This window comes from Misgurnus anguillicaudatus, chromosome 12 (assembly GCF_027580225.2).
Source record: "Misgurnus anguillicaudatus chromosome 12, ASM2758022v2, whole genome shotgun sequence".
Taxonomy (NCBI): Eukaryota; Metazoa; Chordata; class Actinopteri; order Cypriniformes; family Cobitidae; genus Misgurnus; species Misgurnus anguillicaudatus.
In genome coordinates this window covers 9,543,093-9,560,043 of record NC_073348.2, presented here as the reverse complement: position 1 = coordinate 9,560,043, position 16,951 = coordinate 9,543,093, and the positions used below count along the sequence as shown (strand labels likewise).

The 16,951-nt window shown below is 42.1% G+C and overlaps 1 protein-coding gene across 6 annotated transcripts in view; it reads left to right on the top strand.

Moving 5' to 3' along the window:
• LOC129445841 (NLR family CARD domain-containing protein 3) overlaps positions 1 to 5,787 on the top strand; it is a 58,463-nt gene extending 52,676 nt beyond the window's left edge. The window contains exons 7-9 of one of the 6 annotated variants that reach the window (XM_073873887.1): positions 673 to 846; positions 1,178 to 1,351; positions 2,962 to 5,786. In XM_073873887.1, the coding sequence (XP_073729988.1) occupies positions 673 to 846; positions 1,178 to 1,351; positions 2,962 to 3,133 (520 nt within the window). In that variant the 3' untranslated portion in view covers positions 3,134 to 5,786. Of the gene's footprint in view, positions 1 to 672; positions 847 to 1,177; positions 1,352 to 2,961 lie in introns of all 6 variants that reach the window. The other 5 variants (XM_073873885.1, XM_073873884.1, XM_055206834.2 and 2 more) reach the window with 5 other exon arrangements.
• The last annotated feature ends 11,164 nt before the right edge of the window (positions 5,788 to 16,951 follow it).

The following is a 16,951-nucleotide window of genomic DNA, read 5'->3' as shown; positions in this document are numbered from 1 at the left end:
CGAAACATGGATAGGACAGCCGTGCATATGAGAGCGGTCCCCGCGTGGGAGGTGCCAGAATTTAAAGGGGACTGAAGCGATCATGAATTCCTGTACAGTTTATGGGGCTAACAAAGCAAAATTCTTAGGGGGGCTGAGAAGAATTTGGGGGGGCTAAAGCCCACCTAAAAATGGCCTAACGATGCCCCTGCTGACACAGATTTTATGTTAATTAATTTTGCAGATTTAAACTTTAAATATGGAACCACCCTTGGCACAATGGGAAGTGTTACAAACACCCGCTGTTTTAATTAATAATTACATACATAAAGTTTTGTCCATTGCACAAATAATACTTTATTTTTCATGTTTACGTCCATCACTATGATTACAGGCACTAAGTGCAAAAAGCATACCGGTCTAAGGTTGATTGCTCGCAAGGATGGGAATAACGGCATTATTTTTTACCTGTGCCTGGATTGTGTTGCTGCTGTCTCTGATATTGCTGTTTGTCTAGATTTAGACCTGCACCTTTTCTGTGGATTTCCTTTATAAACAGTTTTGATCTTAACCTTACCTCAGCCTACTGTTTCAATATGATTATATTCTCAGTCTACATTCATTTACACTAGTTTTCTTTAAATCTAACTGTAAGTGATACTAAAAGTTGTTATCTTGTTATTTTTCTTTCAGTCTGAGCTACTGTAATCTGACAGAGAAAAGTTGTTCATCATTGAGTTCAGTTCTCATCTCAAACTCCTCAAGTCTGACAGAACTGAACCTGAGTGACAATAAACTGCAGGATTCAGGAGTGAAGCTTCTCTCTGATGGACTGAAGAATACAAACTGTAAACTGAAGATATTAAAGTAAGTAAAGTGATATTAATCTGTAATGTGTTCAACAGATCAGAATCTACTTCATAACAGTGCAGTTACTAAAAAATAAATCAACAAAACATTCAACATCACATTAGTGTCAACAGATGAAGTTTGTGTGTTATGATGTTTGATCTGCTGATGTATAAGTGTAAAAGTCATCTTGTTCATCTGACTGAACTGATCTGATGTTTCTCATCTTCATTCACACACAACGGATTCTCATTCTACATTCATTTACAATTGTTTTCTTTATATCTGACTGTGAGTGATAGTAAAAGTTGTAGTTTAACACACTGTTATTTTGTTATTTCTCTCTCAGTCTGATGAAGTGTAATCTGACAGAGAAAAGTTGTTCATCATTGAGTTCAGTTCTCAGCTCAAACTCCTCAAGTCTGACAGAACTGAACCTGAGTGGAAATAATCTGTATGATTCAGGAGTGAAGCTTCTCTCTGATGGACTGAAGAATACAAACTGTAAACTGAAGAAATTAAAGTAAGAAAATTCTTAAACCAATAAGATGAAACTTGTGTGTGTTTGTAAATTCTTATAAAAGTTGATGGGAATCACCCTCATATAATGTTGTTCATCATAGTGTAAGAGACTCAACAGTGACTGTCATTCAGGGGTGTAGCACCTGGGGGGGGGGCACGTCCCCCGGGACGGTAGTGTCGGCGCATAATGTACGGTATGAGCGTTAAGGAGAGTTGAAATCAGCTCAACTTTATGGTAATGATGTATGACGCGTTTGGTGGCAACCAATCAAAAGGCAGAAATGTTCGGCAGCAAGTAATCGGTAGGTGGAAACCTCTGCTTGAGAGGAGTCCAGAGAATGCATTTGAGTGTCAGAGCGTCCACTACAATGTTGCCAGATTGAGCGGGTTCAAATTTGATTGTGCAGGCTACACTAATGATGACGCAGAGTTCTCAACGGGCCTGAAAATTACAACCCCTCCTGTAGTAGCGACGGTGAATTCACCTGCAGCAAGTTTACTTTTCTTCAACTCCATCTTCTTCTCCAGGCTTAAGCTGTGCATGCAGCGGTGTCAGGTCTGCCCCCGCCCCTCTCAATGATGCACGTTGAACGCAGCAGCCAGACTTTCTTTACGGTGAACAGCATCGATGATTAATAAAAAATAAATTTCACTGAGCGGAAAAGATTAAGCCAGAAGTCCAACCCAACCCAAATCATTATATATAACCCGACCAGTTGAGAACTCTAACGTAGAGCGACAACACGAGGATGCAAAATCGTTGAAGAACGCATATTGAGAAACAACCAATGTCTTGTAGTCCCCCCACACATATTACAAAATAAAGCTAATGATCATCACCTGTAGACATCTTTGTTGCAAGCATGGAACTGCACAGACATTCAAGTAGGGAAAAGGTCATTGCAACTCGACAAATCTCTGACCTAATTTTTTTTATCTAATAAATGTATTTGTTTCACAGGGAAGTTGTGTGCAAACAGGAAAACATATATTCATATATTTAAAAATATACTTTAAAAAACAGGGCACTTTCTATTAAGGACGAAAATGGGCAGGTGCTTAAATCCCCATTGATACCCATGTATGCACGTGCCTGGTTCTAGTATCTTCATTGTTTGCCCCCCACAATGTTGGGTCAGACATCTGATAAATCCACTGAGTGCTGCTGCTCCTGTTGCTGATTTTTTTATTCATTTATGATGACTACTGCCACAGTCCACTTGATTCGGCGGTGGGTTATTTGAAGACTGTGGATGAGTGTTAAGTGCATTGCACACTTGCTTTTGAATAACTGTATCATTTAGATAAAAAAGAATCACCATACTTTTTGTTATACATGGTGTTCTTATATGAAATGTAAAAAAAGAGGAACAAATTCTTCCTGTTGCTTGTGTGTGTGGGTCCTTGTGGCTGTGCTCATAATGCTCATTGGATAATCCGGCCCAGGTGTTAAGAATCTATTGAACTTCTGCTCTCTCTCTCTCTCTCTCTCTCTCTCTCTGTTTTTCTTTCTTTTACTGTATATGTTCTGATCATAATAGTCTCACACGTATAATTATAATTCATGACTTGATTTACTGTAAGTGTCAAGAATTTTTCTTCTCTCTTCAGTCTGATGTGCTGCAGTATTGGAGATGAAGGTCTTATTGCTTTGGCTTCAGCTCTGAGATCAAACCCATCACACCTGACTGAACTCAGTTTGATCAATCCAGGAGATTCAGGAGTGAAGCTGATCTCTGATCTACTGAAGGATCCACACTGTAAACTACACAAACTTCATTGAGTTATTCATTCACTGTTTGATTTATTGTGTCTGTCATGTAATTGTGTTACTCTCACACTTCTGCTGTAGTTAGGGTTGCCTCCTTTGATTTGTGAAAAACCGGGACACTCAGATAAAAAAAAAATTTGTTTTGTTTTTTGGAGGGGGGATCAACTAATATTTGCAAATATACTATGTTAACAGTTGTAGGACTCTATTCCCTCTCTAACCTATATTTGTCCTGATGTAGATCCTTTCCCTGAAGTAGATGCACTCCCTGATGTAGATGCACTCACTCTGGACTCCTTTTTACATTAAAGGCGAAGTCCATGATGTTTGAAAGCCAATGTTGATATTTAAAAATCACCTAAACAAACACGCCCCTACCCCAATAGAATCTGGACCTTCTGTTGATAGACCCGCCCCACACATACGCAACCCGGCAAGTATGTCGGTTAGTAGACACGCTCCTTACTGCGGATTGGCTATAAGTGTGTTTTGGTAGTCGGCCCGTCTCCTTTTCCAAAGCGTTTTTAAAAACATCGTGGACTCCGCCTTTAAATACATTAAATACATTTTTGTATAAACATTGTGTAAACATATACTGCATAATTATATTCTTTTATAAAATATAATCATTTGTACAAATATAGGATATATTCTTTAGCAATTAAAACATGATTACATGTATTATAATAGATTATAAACAACTTTTTGTTTTTGTTAACTTAGTAAATTTGGGCAACATAAAACTGACATTTCTCACCTCTTTTTCCATGTGTATTTCTCATCCCTTTTTGCTGCCTGCAGAAGTCTCGGCTGTCCCTCAATGGAATGCTTTAAACTCCAAGCATGATAATTTAAAGTTTAATCTAACTTGAAGTTCAGCTTTGACCAACCCCATTGATCGTTTTTAAAGCTGACTAGCAACTTAAAGGGGACAATCCATGAAAATCAGACTTTTTCCATGTTTAAGTGCTATAGTCAGGTCCCAAGTGCTTCTACCAACCCAGAAAACATGAAAAATAGCAACCCTGTAACTTTGTTTTGGTAAGGCTCTCTCTGCAAGCATGTGAATATATAGGTCATTCGGATTTCGCTCCCCCGATGATGTATTAAGGGGATCTTATTATAATGATACCGCCCCTTCATCTGCGCTATCCAACCATGACAAGGCCTCACCAGAGACAGAGAGAAAGAATGACTGACAGCACGACGCGTTTGTATTCCCTCAAACACTAACAGTAGCCTACAATCTTATAACTTGTAGTTTTAATGGTCTTTCTAAAGGTTGATGATGAGGAATAACGTTATCTTAGTGCAAGAGAGAGAGAGAGAGAGAGAGAGAGAGAGTGAGAGAGAGCGAGTAAGCGAACGAACGAGAGAGAGAGAGCAACGTGACGGTTCACTTTTATCAATACAAGTATGTTGTTTAATATGTTTCTCTGAAGTTTATATGAATGAACACGAGGATGAATGCACTGCACGAGACAGAGTGAGAGAACAACGCGTATTCACTATCATAGATCAAATGACATGTATGCTTATTGTGTGTTTCTTTAAAGTTTAAGCATTAAACGTGTTGTTTTAATACAGATCATTTACATGTGCTTGTGTGGTTTGGTCAAAAAGTTAACTTCTGAGTGTTTGTGGAAGTGTATTTTATTGTAACATGCTGAAAATCATTGTGTCTGTTTAAAACACTGGCAGCATGAGACCCAAAAGTCTTTATTTTTATTCCACAATTGTTCCCTATCTGCTGATAAACATGTATTTAGTGTGCATACAACTTTTTAAACTTGTTCAAATATATAATGCTGAACATCGCTTAATACTAACTTCTTTTGTGAGAGAATCTCCCACTTGATGCTCTGTCTTGACTACAGCATGAGTGCTTGAGACTCCGCCCACCTGAGCAGCTCATTTGGATTTAAAGGGATACAAACAAAAACGGTGCATTTTTGCTCAGACCAATAAAGTGCCTATTTTAACATGCCACAATAAATCACCTATATGGTATTTTGAGCTAAAACTTCACATAATGTACTCTGGGGACATCAAAAATGTATTTAATATCTTAAAACGTCTTGTGGAATATCACCTTTAACTCAAACTATTTCATCCATGATGTGTGTGTGGAATCTGTGGATGCGACGCGTGCGACCAACCGACAGCATAGGTAGTTGCTAGGCGATAAGTTGAGCTTCCAATCAAATAAAAGTAAACGCCTGGCCAATCCACTGTGTTACCTGTTCTATTTTACCCGGTTACAGACACAGGATTGGATGAACACATAAACAGTGGAAGGAAACGCTTTCATTTGAAACCAGGAAATTCTGCTTTAAAAGTTCATTTTCACAAAAAAACGGGACAATTCGTGTCCCGGGAAAGAATATAAATTTTCTGGGACAGTGACTCAAAAAAGAGAACAATCCTGGGAAAACCAGGACGGGTGGCAACGCTAGCTGTAGTGTTGTTTTTTTCTGGTATTTAATGTAAATGTGGTATGATAGCACTACTTGTATTATTCTCATGTGTACGTCACTTTAGATAAAAGCATCTGTTAAATGTATAAATGTTCAATTCAATTCAATTTTATTAATATAGCACTTTTCACAATAGTTAATTGTTTCAAAGCAGCTTTACATTTAGATGTATGAAAAGCATAGAAAAGCGAGCATAGTAATAATTAGGGGTGGGACAAAAAAAACGATTCTTAGATGAATCGCGATTCGGACTTGGGCCGATTCTGAATTGATTCACAAATGTTAGTTTACAAAATAATAACGTCACGTTATCAGAACCAAAAGGGCGGAATCAACTGGGGGAGCGGCATACAAATCAGCGCTACGCTGCCTCTCTCTCTCTCTCTCTCTCTCTCGTTTGCTCACTCACTCACACACACACACACACCGTGCGCATGGATCAGCTCCTCCGTGAGGCAAGAATGTGCATCCTCGTGAATTTTGGAAGTTAAAGAGGCTGTTTACACTTGGCATTAAGATGTGTTTTCATCGATCGGATCACAAGTGGACGAGAGAGACACATTACGTTTACACCTGGTATTTAAATCTTTCCACTTTCGACCACTTCTGTGCTGAATACTATGAGGGGGTGGTCTGTGAGACGGTGGGCGAGTCTCTCTGCTGTCATTCAAACCCGAGCGGGAGTAATTATGAGTTTATATGGACGCAAACTAATATTATGTCGGAGTGCACTGCTTGTTTAGCAAGTAAACATGCTTCACAGTGTTTTGTACATGAGTATGTAAGAGCTTTCTTTGAATTTTCAGCGCAATTGATGAAATAGGATCGCGCAACTTTCACACGCTTTCAAAACGAAACTACGGAGATCAGCCGCTTAGTTTTATCAATGAAAGGCTAAAAATAGCGCTGTTCACCGAATGTTCACGCCAGAAGTCAAAAAAGACGTAAAACTTGTGTTTAATACCTCAGATAAGATAAATGGGCAGAGAGAAGGCAGTCGCGTGTGGCTGTTCGAACGCATTCAACCACATGTGCGTTCCGCAACTCCAAAGCGATCCGATCGAAAGTGGTTTCGACCACCTCTGGATGTGGTTGAAAGTGGTCAAACGTGGACAAGCTCAAAACGTTTTGAACACCGTTTACACCTGGCATTAACGTCGTCCACTTGTGATTCGATCGACGAAAACACAGGTTAATGCCAAGTGTAAACAGCCTCAAAGACGACTGAGCTGCAGTTGTAATGACTGGATGATAAGAACAGGAAGCAAATGCAGGGTGAGATGAACAAAGGTTTATTTAAACAGATGACACAGATGATATTGCTGAAATGGTTGGACAGACAAAGGCTGCGGTGACAATTCCTGGTGAACGTGGATGAAGTTTGGTTGACGGGTGAAACCGGATACACAAACAGGCAGAACTCCACGCGAAGACGAGACCACAGGAACACACGAACACGAGAACACAGGTAAGACATGTAGCGTAATCATCTGGCAGTGAGAAGAGAGAATGGGTGAGTATATATGCCGTATGGGTAACTACCACCAGCTGGAGCAAAGCAATCACGCACACCTGCACTCACTCAGATAATTAGCGATCAGACACGCACACACACACAGTTCAGTCATACAGACAAACACAACACAGAAAGTCACGATGGACTTATCCTACCGTGACAGTACCCCCTCCCCCACGGACGTCACCTGACGTTCCCGGGCTCCTTGACCTGCGATGGAAATCATCAATAAGGGAGTGATCCAATATGTCCCGAGCCGGAACCCAACTTCTCTCCTCCGGACCGTAACCTTCCCAATCCACCAAGTACTGAAATCCGCGTCCCCTCCGTCTAGAGTCCAGAATACGATTAATGGAATAGGTTGGTTCCCCATCTACGATACGAGGCGGGGGGGGGAACCGGGACAGGTGGATTAAGACGAGATTTAAACACGGGTTTGATTTTGGAAATGTGGAAAACCGGATGAATTCGTCTGTACACAGGAGGGAGATTAAGGCGGACTGTTACTGGATTAATGATTTTAGCAACAGAAAATGGGCCTATAAATTTGGGAGTCAACTTATTCGAGACGGAACGCATCGGAATATTCTGAGTAGAAAGCCACACTTTTTGACCCACGACGTAAACAGGAGGCTTCGACCGGTGGCGATCGGCCTTGGCCTTGGTGCGTTGTCTCACTTGGAGTATGACCTCACGTGCCCTACTCCAAGTGCGACGACACCTCTGGACGAAAGCGTGCGCGGAGGGGACCGCGACCTCGGACTCCAGACTGGGAAATAATTGTGGTTGGTACCCTAAACTACACTTAAACGGAGATAGGCCCGTAGCTGACACTGGTAATGAATTGTGCGTGTACTCCACCATAGAGAGTTGTTGGCTCCAGGAGGAAGGATTCTTGGAGACCAAACATCGCAACACTCTTTCCACATCCTGATTGGCTCGCTCGGTTTGACCATTGGTTTGAGGATGAAACCCCGAAGACAGACTAACCGTAGCCCCTAGCAACCTGCAAAACTCACGCCAAAATTTAGATATAAATTGGGGACCCCTATCGGAGACCACGTCTATCCGAAGGCCATGTAACCGGAATACGTGGTCAACGATAGCGACCGCTGTCTCCTTGGCTGAAGGCAATTTGGGCAAGGGAATAAAATGAGCCGCCTTCGAGAATCGGTCCACTACGGTTAAAATCACCGTATTACCCTGGGAGGGCTGGAGGGCGGTAATGAAATCGAGCGAAATATGGGACCAGGGTCTCGAAGGGACCGGCAGCGGTCTAAGTAACCCGTCAGGAGGACGATTAGACGCCTTACCCACAGCACAAACTGAACAAGCCAATACAAAATCGTGTGTGTCACGAGCCATCCCTGGCCACCAAAATCGTTGCTTAACCAAAAACTTGGTTCGACTGACCCCTGGATGGCCTGCCTAGAGTTCAAACGTTTAGCAGATTTGATGTATTCGAGATTCTTGTGATCAGTGTAAACTATGAAAGGCACACCCGACCCCTCAAGCCAATGCCGCCATTCTTCCAGTGCTAGTATAACAGCCAACAAATCCCGATTACCAATGTTGTAATTACGTTCGGCAGGCAACAAATGATTGGAATAAAACGCGCAGGGATGCACCTTTCCGTCTGAGGATGTGCGTTGAGATAACACGGCTCCTACCCCACATCTGACGCATCGACCTCCACTATGAACTGACGCTTACGATCAGGGGCCACAAGAATTGGGGCTGAAACAAAGCAGCCTTTCAGTTTGGTAAAAGCAGTCTGGGCTGCCTCCGACCACCTGAACGCAGTACTAGCAGAGGTCAAGGCAGTCAGAGGTGCGGCTAGTTGGCTGAAATTGCGAATGAAACGCCGGTAAAAATTGGCGAACCCCAGAAATCTCTGCAGGGCCTTGCGAGACTCTGGGGATGGCCAATCAACCACAGCCTTAACCTTCTCCGGATCCATACGGCCTCAGTCGAAATGATGTGCCCTAGGAAGGAAACAGACTGTGCATGAAATTCGCATTTCTCCGCCTTGACAAAAAGCCCATTCTCTAGCAACCTAAGAAGCACTCATCGTACGTGTTGCACATGTTCCTGGAGAGACGAAGAAAAAATCAGTATGTCATCCAGGTAAACATACAGAAACTGATCTACCATGTCTCGCAACACGTCATTAACGAGTGCTTGGAAAACTGCCGGCGAGTTAGATAGACCGAAAGGCATCACGCAGTACTCAAAATGGCCACGAGGTGTGTTAAAAGCAGTCACGATGGACTTATCCTACCGTGACAGCAGTGGCCTGGCAAAACACATTTGAAAAAAAAGGCGCAGCAACTCAAAAAGACCTGCGTGTTTCACAATTACTCTAAAAGACCATAATGACAATTTTGCGCGTGGAGCAGCAGTTAACTTACAGTATGTGCGATCTACCGGCATTGCCTTTGCGATCGACGTATTGGACACCCCTTCCCTAAATCATCCGCTGACTGTTTAGATATAACATGAACATACTTCTGTAAAAATATGCACATCGTGTGTTATTTAGTCGTTGGGTGCGCTGCATTATATAAATACAGTAATACTGCCAATCACTGTGTATAATGATGATGATTAGACGCTTAACGTTAGTCAGTTCATGAAAGTTAATGCAGGTTAACATGTAGAATTAATATGTCACGTTTAATTACTATTTTTACTGGTTTTAATGTCTTACAACAGAAACAGGACATATGTGTATATAATAAGGGTGGCACGGTTCATGAAAAAAATCCGAACTGTTCGGTTCGCTTGTCTCGGTTCGGAGCGTGTGTGCGTCGCACGGTAGCCTCGTGCCCTGTATGTGACCTTAGATAGCGTTTTTCCCTTACGCGAATCGCGCGAAAGAAGATGTGACTGGTGTGGAGAGTGAGTGCTGCAGGTCATGTTACGTGTAGAAATGGCATGTGGGAGAGTCGTATAAGTTTGGTGTATAGAAATTTTTTTTATTTCATGTTATGATGACAGCGGAATTAAAACAATAGATAGAACTGCAGTCTATGGGTTGAATGTGTTCGAACAGCCACAGGAGACCGTCTTCTCTCCGCCCATTTGTCTGGTCTGGGGTACTGAACACAGTGTTTCGCGTCTTTTCTGAAATCTGCCGGGCGGGAACATACGGTGAACAGCGCTATTTTTAGTCTTTCATTGATAAAACGAAAGCGGCTGATTTTCGCGTAGTTTCATTTTGCTAGCGCGTGAAAGTTGCGCGATCTTATTTCATAAATTGCCCCTCAAAGTAATCAGGACAGAAGTGGTCAAAAGTGGACAAAAGAGACGGATTTAAATATTACAGGTGTAAACGTTATGTTTCTCTCTCGTCCACATATACTCTCTGCAGTATTAAAGCAGCCTCTCAGTGATAAATCTTTGAGCTACACTGAAGTTGGCAGTTTGATAAATGCAAGTTATCTTTGTGTTCTAAAAAGGCACATGAGTTCATGTAGATGGCAATACACATTCTCTTTTGTTGCCAAATAATGTCTTCCCTCTTGCTGTATCAAAATCTCACCTGGCTTTTCTCAGAGATGGTCCCAATAATGGGCTTAAAGCCAAATTCAGTTTGTGCATGATTACATGATATAACTTTTTAAAAACTGTATTCTAAGTTATGAAAAAATTAATACATTAATAAGATTTCTGGAGTGTTAAAAAATTAAAAAATTAAAAGAAAAATAACAACAAGAACCGTACAGAACCGAGAACTGTGACCATAAAACCGTGATACTAACCAAACCGAGGGTTTTGTGAACCATGCTGAATCGATTCATGAGGGTCCAAGCGATTCCCACCCCTAGTAATAATGTAACGTATACATTAAAGTAGTAAGTTAAACCAAAGGTGGCAGACTCTCCATGGAGATGTAAATGTATAATGATGAAAGTCACGTAAGATGATGTATAAACATGATTCTGACATGATGTCTGTTGATAATGACTGTGATGAGTATATATAAATGTCTGATCTTTCTCTTCAATGTTTTACAGTATCTGATCTGGACCGTATCAATCACCTACACCTACGAATCAAACAACAGACTTCAGTCATAAAGTTATCTCTTGAAATATTTCACCTTGATTAGACTTATGCAGCTTCTTCAGATTCTGGAATTTACAAAGAAAAACTCAGAGGGGTTTCCCGGACAGGGATTAGACTAGTCCTAGACTAAAATAAATGTAAGAGCTGTCCAAACTGAAAAAAACTTGCACTGACATATCTTAAAATACATCAGTGACATTTTTTTTGCCTTAAAATTCACACAAGTAATGTTTTAGTAAAGCATGTTTGTTAAAACTAGTTACATTACCTAATTAAACTAAGGCATTGTCCTGGTTTAAGCTAATCCCTGTCCAGGAAACCACCCCAGAAAGTTCAATCTGAGTTTAACATGTTTTCAATCAGTGGCAGCTGGTCAATAAGGGGTGCCGCCTCTCAAAGTTGGCCAGAGATGAAAGCTCTCAACCAGTTCTGTCACTAATGGAAGTTTTTGAATCTACAGTTAATACATACCTAAATTCTCTTAAAACCTCTGAATCAAATGATATATTAAAATGCACATGGATTTATTTACCCGCCCAGTAACAAAGTTAATAAATGTCTCTATTAAAGTGCCCATATTGTGAAAACCTCACTTTTTCTGGGGTTTGTGGTGTTCTTTTGTGTCTCTGGTGCTTCCACACGCATACAAACTTGGGAAAAAATCCATCCATGCTGTTTTGAGTTAATAGATACAGGTTTCTGAATTTCCTCTGCCTTGAGTCTCAGATTGCACTGTTTCAAACTCAGCTCCGTTGTGACGTAAGTAGCCTTGTCGTCACATTCCGTTTGAATTTTCCCGCCCACTACCCAGGTCTCCACCCACCAGGTAACTAGAGAGCACAGAGCAGTCACTTCGTTGAAATCCTCTACTGTTATCATGGCTCACGGAAATAACAGCGCTATTTGGATATTATGGATTATACTCCCGCCTACTTTTAAAAACAACATTTTAACGCATGTTTATCGGAACCTAAAGTGTAATCTCATATGCAGTGTGTTACGGTGCAAATAGTCCTCAGATTGTAGGCGATAAGAAGTTCATGCGAAATCTGATGTAAGCAACAGACTATATATCTATATTTCACGGATAATATGCATTTGTGGACAAAATGGTCATTGGATGTATTTTATTGGACTTTCATGGATTACTCACACATCTGAAACAGACTGGATTCGATTTGTGATCGTTATATCAACACAAAAGGTAAGAAGTCACGTTTATATTTTGCATGTTGTCATCTGAAATTCTGTCACAAAATACTCCATTTATGATGCTAGAGCATCTGTATCTCAAAACAGAGACCATACACTGATGCTAAACCCGTAAGCTAGACCTTTTAAACGATGTATAGTAATGTTAATAATAATATTATTAATGTTTGTAGACAGTAGGCTATATAGATATTGTTAGCACCGTAAACTGACATCATCCCGCCCACAAATTGGTGCAAGTCGAGGGTGTGAACGTGTGTTTTGTTTTAGCAGTCATTTGCCATTGAGAACGACGAGGTGGCTAACCGCTATGCTAGTTAGTTTGCAGTCCGATTTCTCCTGCAAAGCCAGTGACCAGCTACCGTAGTTTTTGAAAGTTAAAATAAATATTTAACTGCTTTGTTTTACAATTCTACATGAACTTACTAAGTAATAGTGTTTTGCCAAACTAACCAGAACCGGGCCTTACCGACCCGGCTTTTCCGACGACCCTAACGTACCCCCAAGTCTCTTATCACTTTCCCAAGATACGGCGGACCTCCCGCTAGCTTCTAGCAATTAGCATGCTGTCCACAAGCAGTACACATCCCCCGCCGGGTCTTAATTTCTGTAATTTGCAAAAATAATGTGTCCGAAAATGTTTTATAACTGAAATATATTAAGCATTGTCCCGGGAAATCAAGTGTATGGCTGAGACTGCTCTGGAATCATTATGTGTCATGAGTTTCTTCTCATGGAGTGTACTTATTAGTGATACTTATATGCTTGATTTGTCTGTTGGCAATACATAAACTGTTAATAATAATATATAATATATAAAAATAATAATACAGTCTGTACTGCTCGCGATACCATTGCGCATGCGCACATGACGTTAGTAGTGGGCCCTGGCCAAAGGAGCAGCAGCTCATCAGTATGTTATGACCACCTCAAAACGACACAATCTGAGATTTTTTAGCCCCCCAAAAATTCTTTTTAGCCCCCCTAAAAAAATTCTATGTTAGCTCTATAAACTAAACACAGGTTCAATCATCTTTAAATTTCTTATGAAAACAGCAGCAAAGCAGACATATCTGGGACTTTCAGCACATCTATGCAATACATTTACAGTGTTTCCCCTACCTTTATATAAGGGGGGCGCCCCGCCCTCCTAGCAGCTCGACCCGCCCCCTTGAAGGTCAAGTAAATTTGATTTGATTTTCTTTGAAGTGCATTTATATTTTACTGTTCTGCTTAATTTACTGCGCATGCTCTCTCTCGTGTTGTGTGCAGCGCGCCCCTCTCTCTCCCATAACTGAAAAGGTGATGGTGTTTTCAAAGTCCGTTTCTCCGTATACTTTCTTTATTTGCGTAAACATCAACTGTCACAGATGTTACTGACAGAGAAGACGACTGATCGAGTTTATCATGACTTTCCCACACACGCGCCCATTCTCTCCCTCTCTTACATGCTATAACCCTGCGCCGCGCAAGTGTTTTGTAGTAACTCTGTGTAACAGTAACATTGTATGCTGTCATATTTCTGAATTTGCGAATGATGATCCCAGGTGATCCCACTCACCCATCACACAGCTTCTTCAGTCTGCTACCATCAGGGAGGAGACTGCGGAGTCTCCAGGCCAGGACCAGCAGACTGAAAGACAGCTTTATACACCAGGCTGTCAGGAAGCTGAACTCCCTCCCGAACTTGCCCCCCCTCCCCTCTTCTGCCCCAGGCACCACTGAACTGTGAACCCCTCCCCCATACAAATTAAATGATGGCATGTGTCACGGAGTGACTTTGATGGGGCGGAACCAAAAGGAGGTGGAGAGAGGTTCTGCCCCGACCCATTAGTAGAAACACTGTCACTTCCGGGTTTCCCGGGGATCCCCGCAATCACTCAGAACAACATGCAGCTGCGCCGTTGATGTGGCGAACGGCGATTGGGTGAGTCACGCTGGGTAGGGAGTATATAAGTGAGAGTTGAGAGGAACCAGGAAGTGTTCGTTTTGCGTGGAAGAAGATCGCTGGGAGCAGTCAAGGGCCGAGTCGTTGTGTAAGGAGATCACAGTGGGCGAGTGTTGCAGACCTGTAAACAGGAAAACATTGTTAGAGAGGATAACAGGGTGAACATTACAATCAGTGAAGCTGTTTATGAACATTGGATTATCGCTGCATGTGGACAACGTTGGGCGGACTACATCCTTTGTGTTGTCAACATTTGAAACCTCCTGGAGGAGAGAGGGACGGCGTTCGGCGACCCCGGAACTGTGAGTAACCGCTGTTAAGTGTGCCGGACGGTTGTACGATTAAAGGAGTGTGTGCTGTATCATTTTATCGGCCCCACCGAGTGTGAAGCGGGTGGGCGAGCCGGGAACTGCATGTGGTGATCTGAAACAACGGAAGTGTGAGTAACCCCAGATTTTGCATACGATAATTCATAACCTATTAAAGAAGTGTGTGTTGTATCATCCTTTAGCGGCCCCACTGAGTGTGAAGCGGGTGGGTGAGCCGAGAATCGCATGTGGTGATCTGGAACAACGGAAGTGTGAGTAACCCCAGATTTTGCATAAGATAATTCGTAATCTATTAAAGGAGTGTGTGCTGTATCATTTTATCGGCCCCACCGAGTGTGAAGCGGGTGGGCGAGCCGGGAACTGCATGTGGTGATCTGGAACAACAGAAGTGTGAGTAACCTCAGATTTGTGTATACGATAATCAAAACATATTAAAGGAGTGTGTGATTTACTTTCTTATCGGCCCCATCAAGTGTGAAGTAGGTGGGTGAGCCGGGAACGGAGTGTGTTCGCAAGCGAGGGCCAGCGAAGCATCCGAGCTTGTTTTGGACCTCGTCGGCCTAACTAGTAAGATCTTCCTCCCGTTTCTCCAGCGCTGGTTTATGCCCACGGAAGAGTACAGACCCTATTTATTCACCAATAGTGTGTGCTGTGTAGTGCCTGAGTGATCATCTGACGTGAGCACACTAAGTTTGCAGTGTGGTGTCGTGTCCTTGATGTCTGTATCCCTCTTAGGAAAAGACCAGTGTCTGTAGCCTTTACTGGGAGCCGCTACGCTGTCGTAGGCTCCAACTTAAAAGTCCAATTCACCGCTGGCTTTGCTTTGTGTAGGCATTGTGTGCAACCTGGATATATTCACGCCTGCTATTTCTGTCTAGATCTTCGCCTGCCCTAGGAGAACGAGAAGAGGACGTGTGGACCATTAGGTGGATTCACCGATAGCAAGGTGTCGTCGTGACCCCAGCGACTGGAGAGGCCCCGCCCCTGTGTTACGCTGCGTTGCATAAGAGTGGTGACGTATTACCTCAGCTTTTACATCTCCTTGCACCCCTGGTACCTAGTAATATTACCTGTGACACGATCCAAGCCATCACGTACCTAGCACCACTCGTAAAGCCCAGAAACCCCGAAAAGCAGAAATCCCCATTGTGATACGAGCTAAAAGCTATAACTCCCCTAACCGACTCGAAGCCCCGGAACCCTGAAACATGAGATACTCCCTGTGATGAGAGCTAAGGCTACCGTCACTCTAGTGTGACCCCAAGCCCGGAGACCCTGTAAAGTAAGATACTCACCGTTATACAAGTTAAACTTACCTCATCTCATGCCAAGGCGGAAACCTGAAAGGGAAGATATTTACCATTACGCAAGTTGAATACACTTTAAGTGACCCCAGGCCCAGAGATCCTGTAAAGCAAGATACGCACCGTGGTACAAGTTGAACTTACCTCATTCGACGCCAAGTCGAGAACGGAAAAATAAGATACTCACCATGATACGAACTGTAGCCCCTACTTACCCAGTCCGATCCACCGTTGAGGAAGCATCCGAGGACGAGGAAAAAGAGAGTTAATTAGGAAGTACGGAGTTGATCGAAATTTACGCAATACTTATGTCATTCCCCTTTGTCTATTTTAATTAAATTAAATTATAATAAAGATTATTTCTCTATTTTACTTATCTCTTGTTTGCTTGGTCATTGGGGTGCTTTGGGGACCTCCTCGAGGTGGAACTTTTGTAGGAGCGTGACCCACGTAGTCTGTGGTCCGCTCAGGCCGTGACACATGCACTAGTCACTTTGTGCAGGATTGGTCTGCTCACTACCTCATTCAGCATTGAACTGACGTCATTCCACTACCTCATCAGTCAGTATAAATAAAATAACTGATCTAAGCTCCTTTGTCACTTTAATCAGACTTGAGATATTTTTAATAAGGGATTTGTTTTGCACTAAATATCTTTTATCTAGAATGTTGTTTACTTCACTGATTTGCACTATATCTTTCATTTGCCTTGCGCTGCTTTATTTAACTCTACTTTTAATTTTATTATATGCCTTTGTAAGGAGAAAATAAAATATATATCCATCCGTTGGCCCAATGACGGAAACCAAACATCATGGCAGAAGGGTCGTCGCACGTTCGGTCCGGCGCTTACCAATGACGTTTTAACGTTACGCAACTTCATATCTGACTCCAAAAAGATATAAGTGCTGTACGTAATTCTGAATCAAATGTCTGATGTAATTTTGGAATTTGGATAAACATTTCATCATTC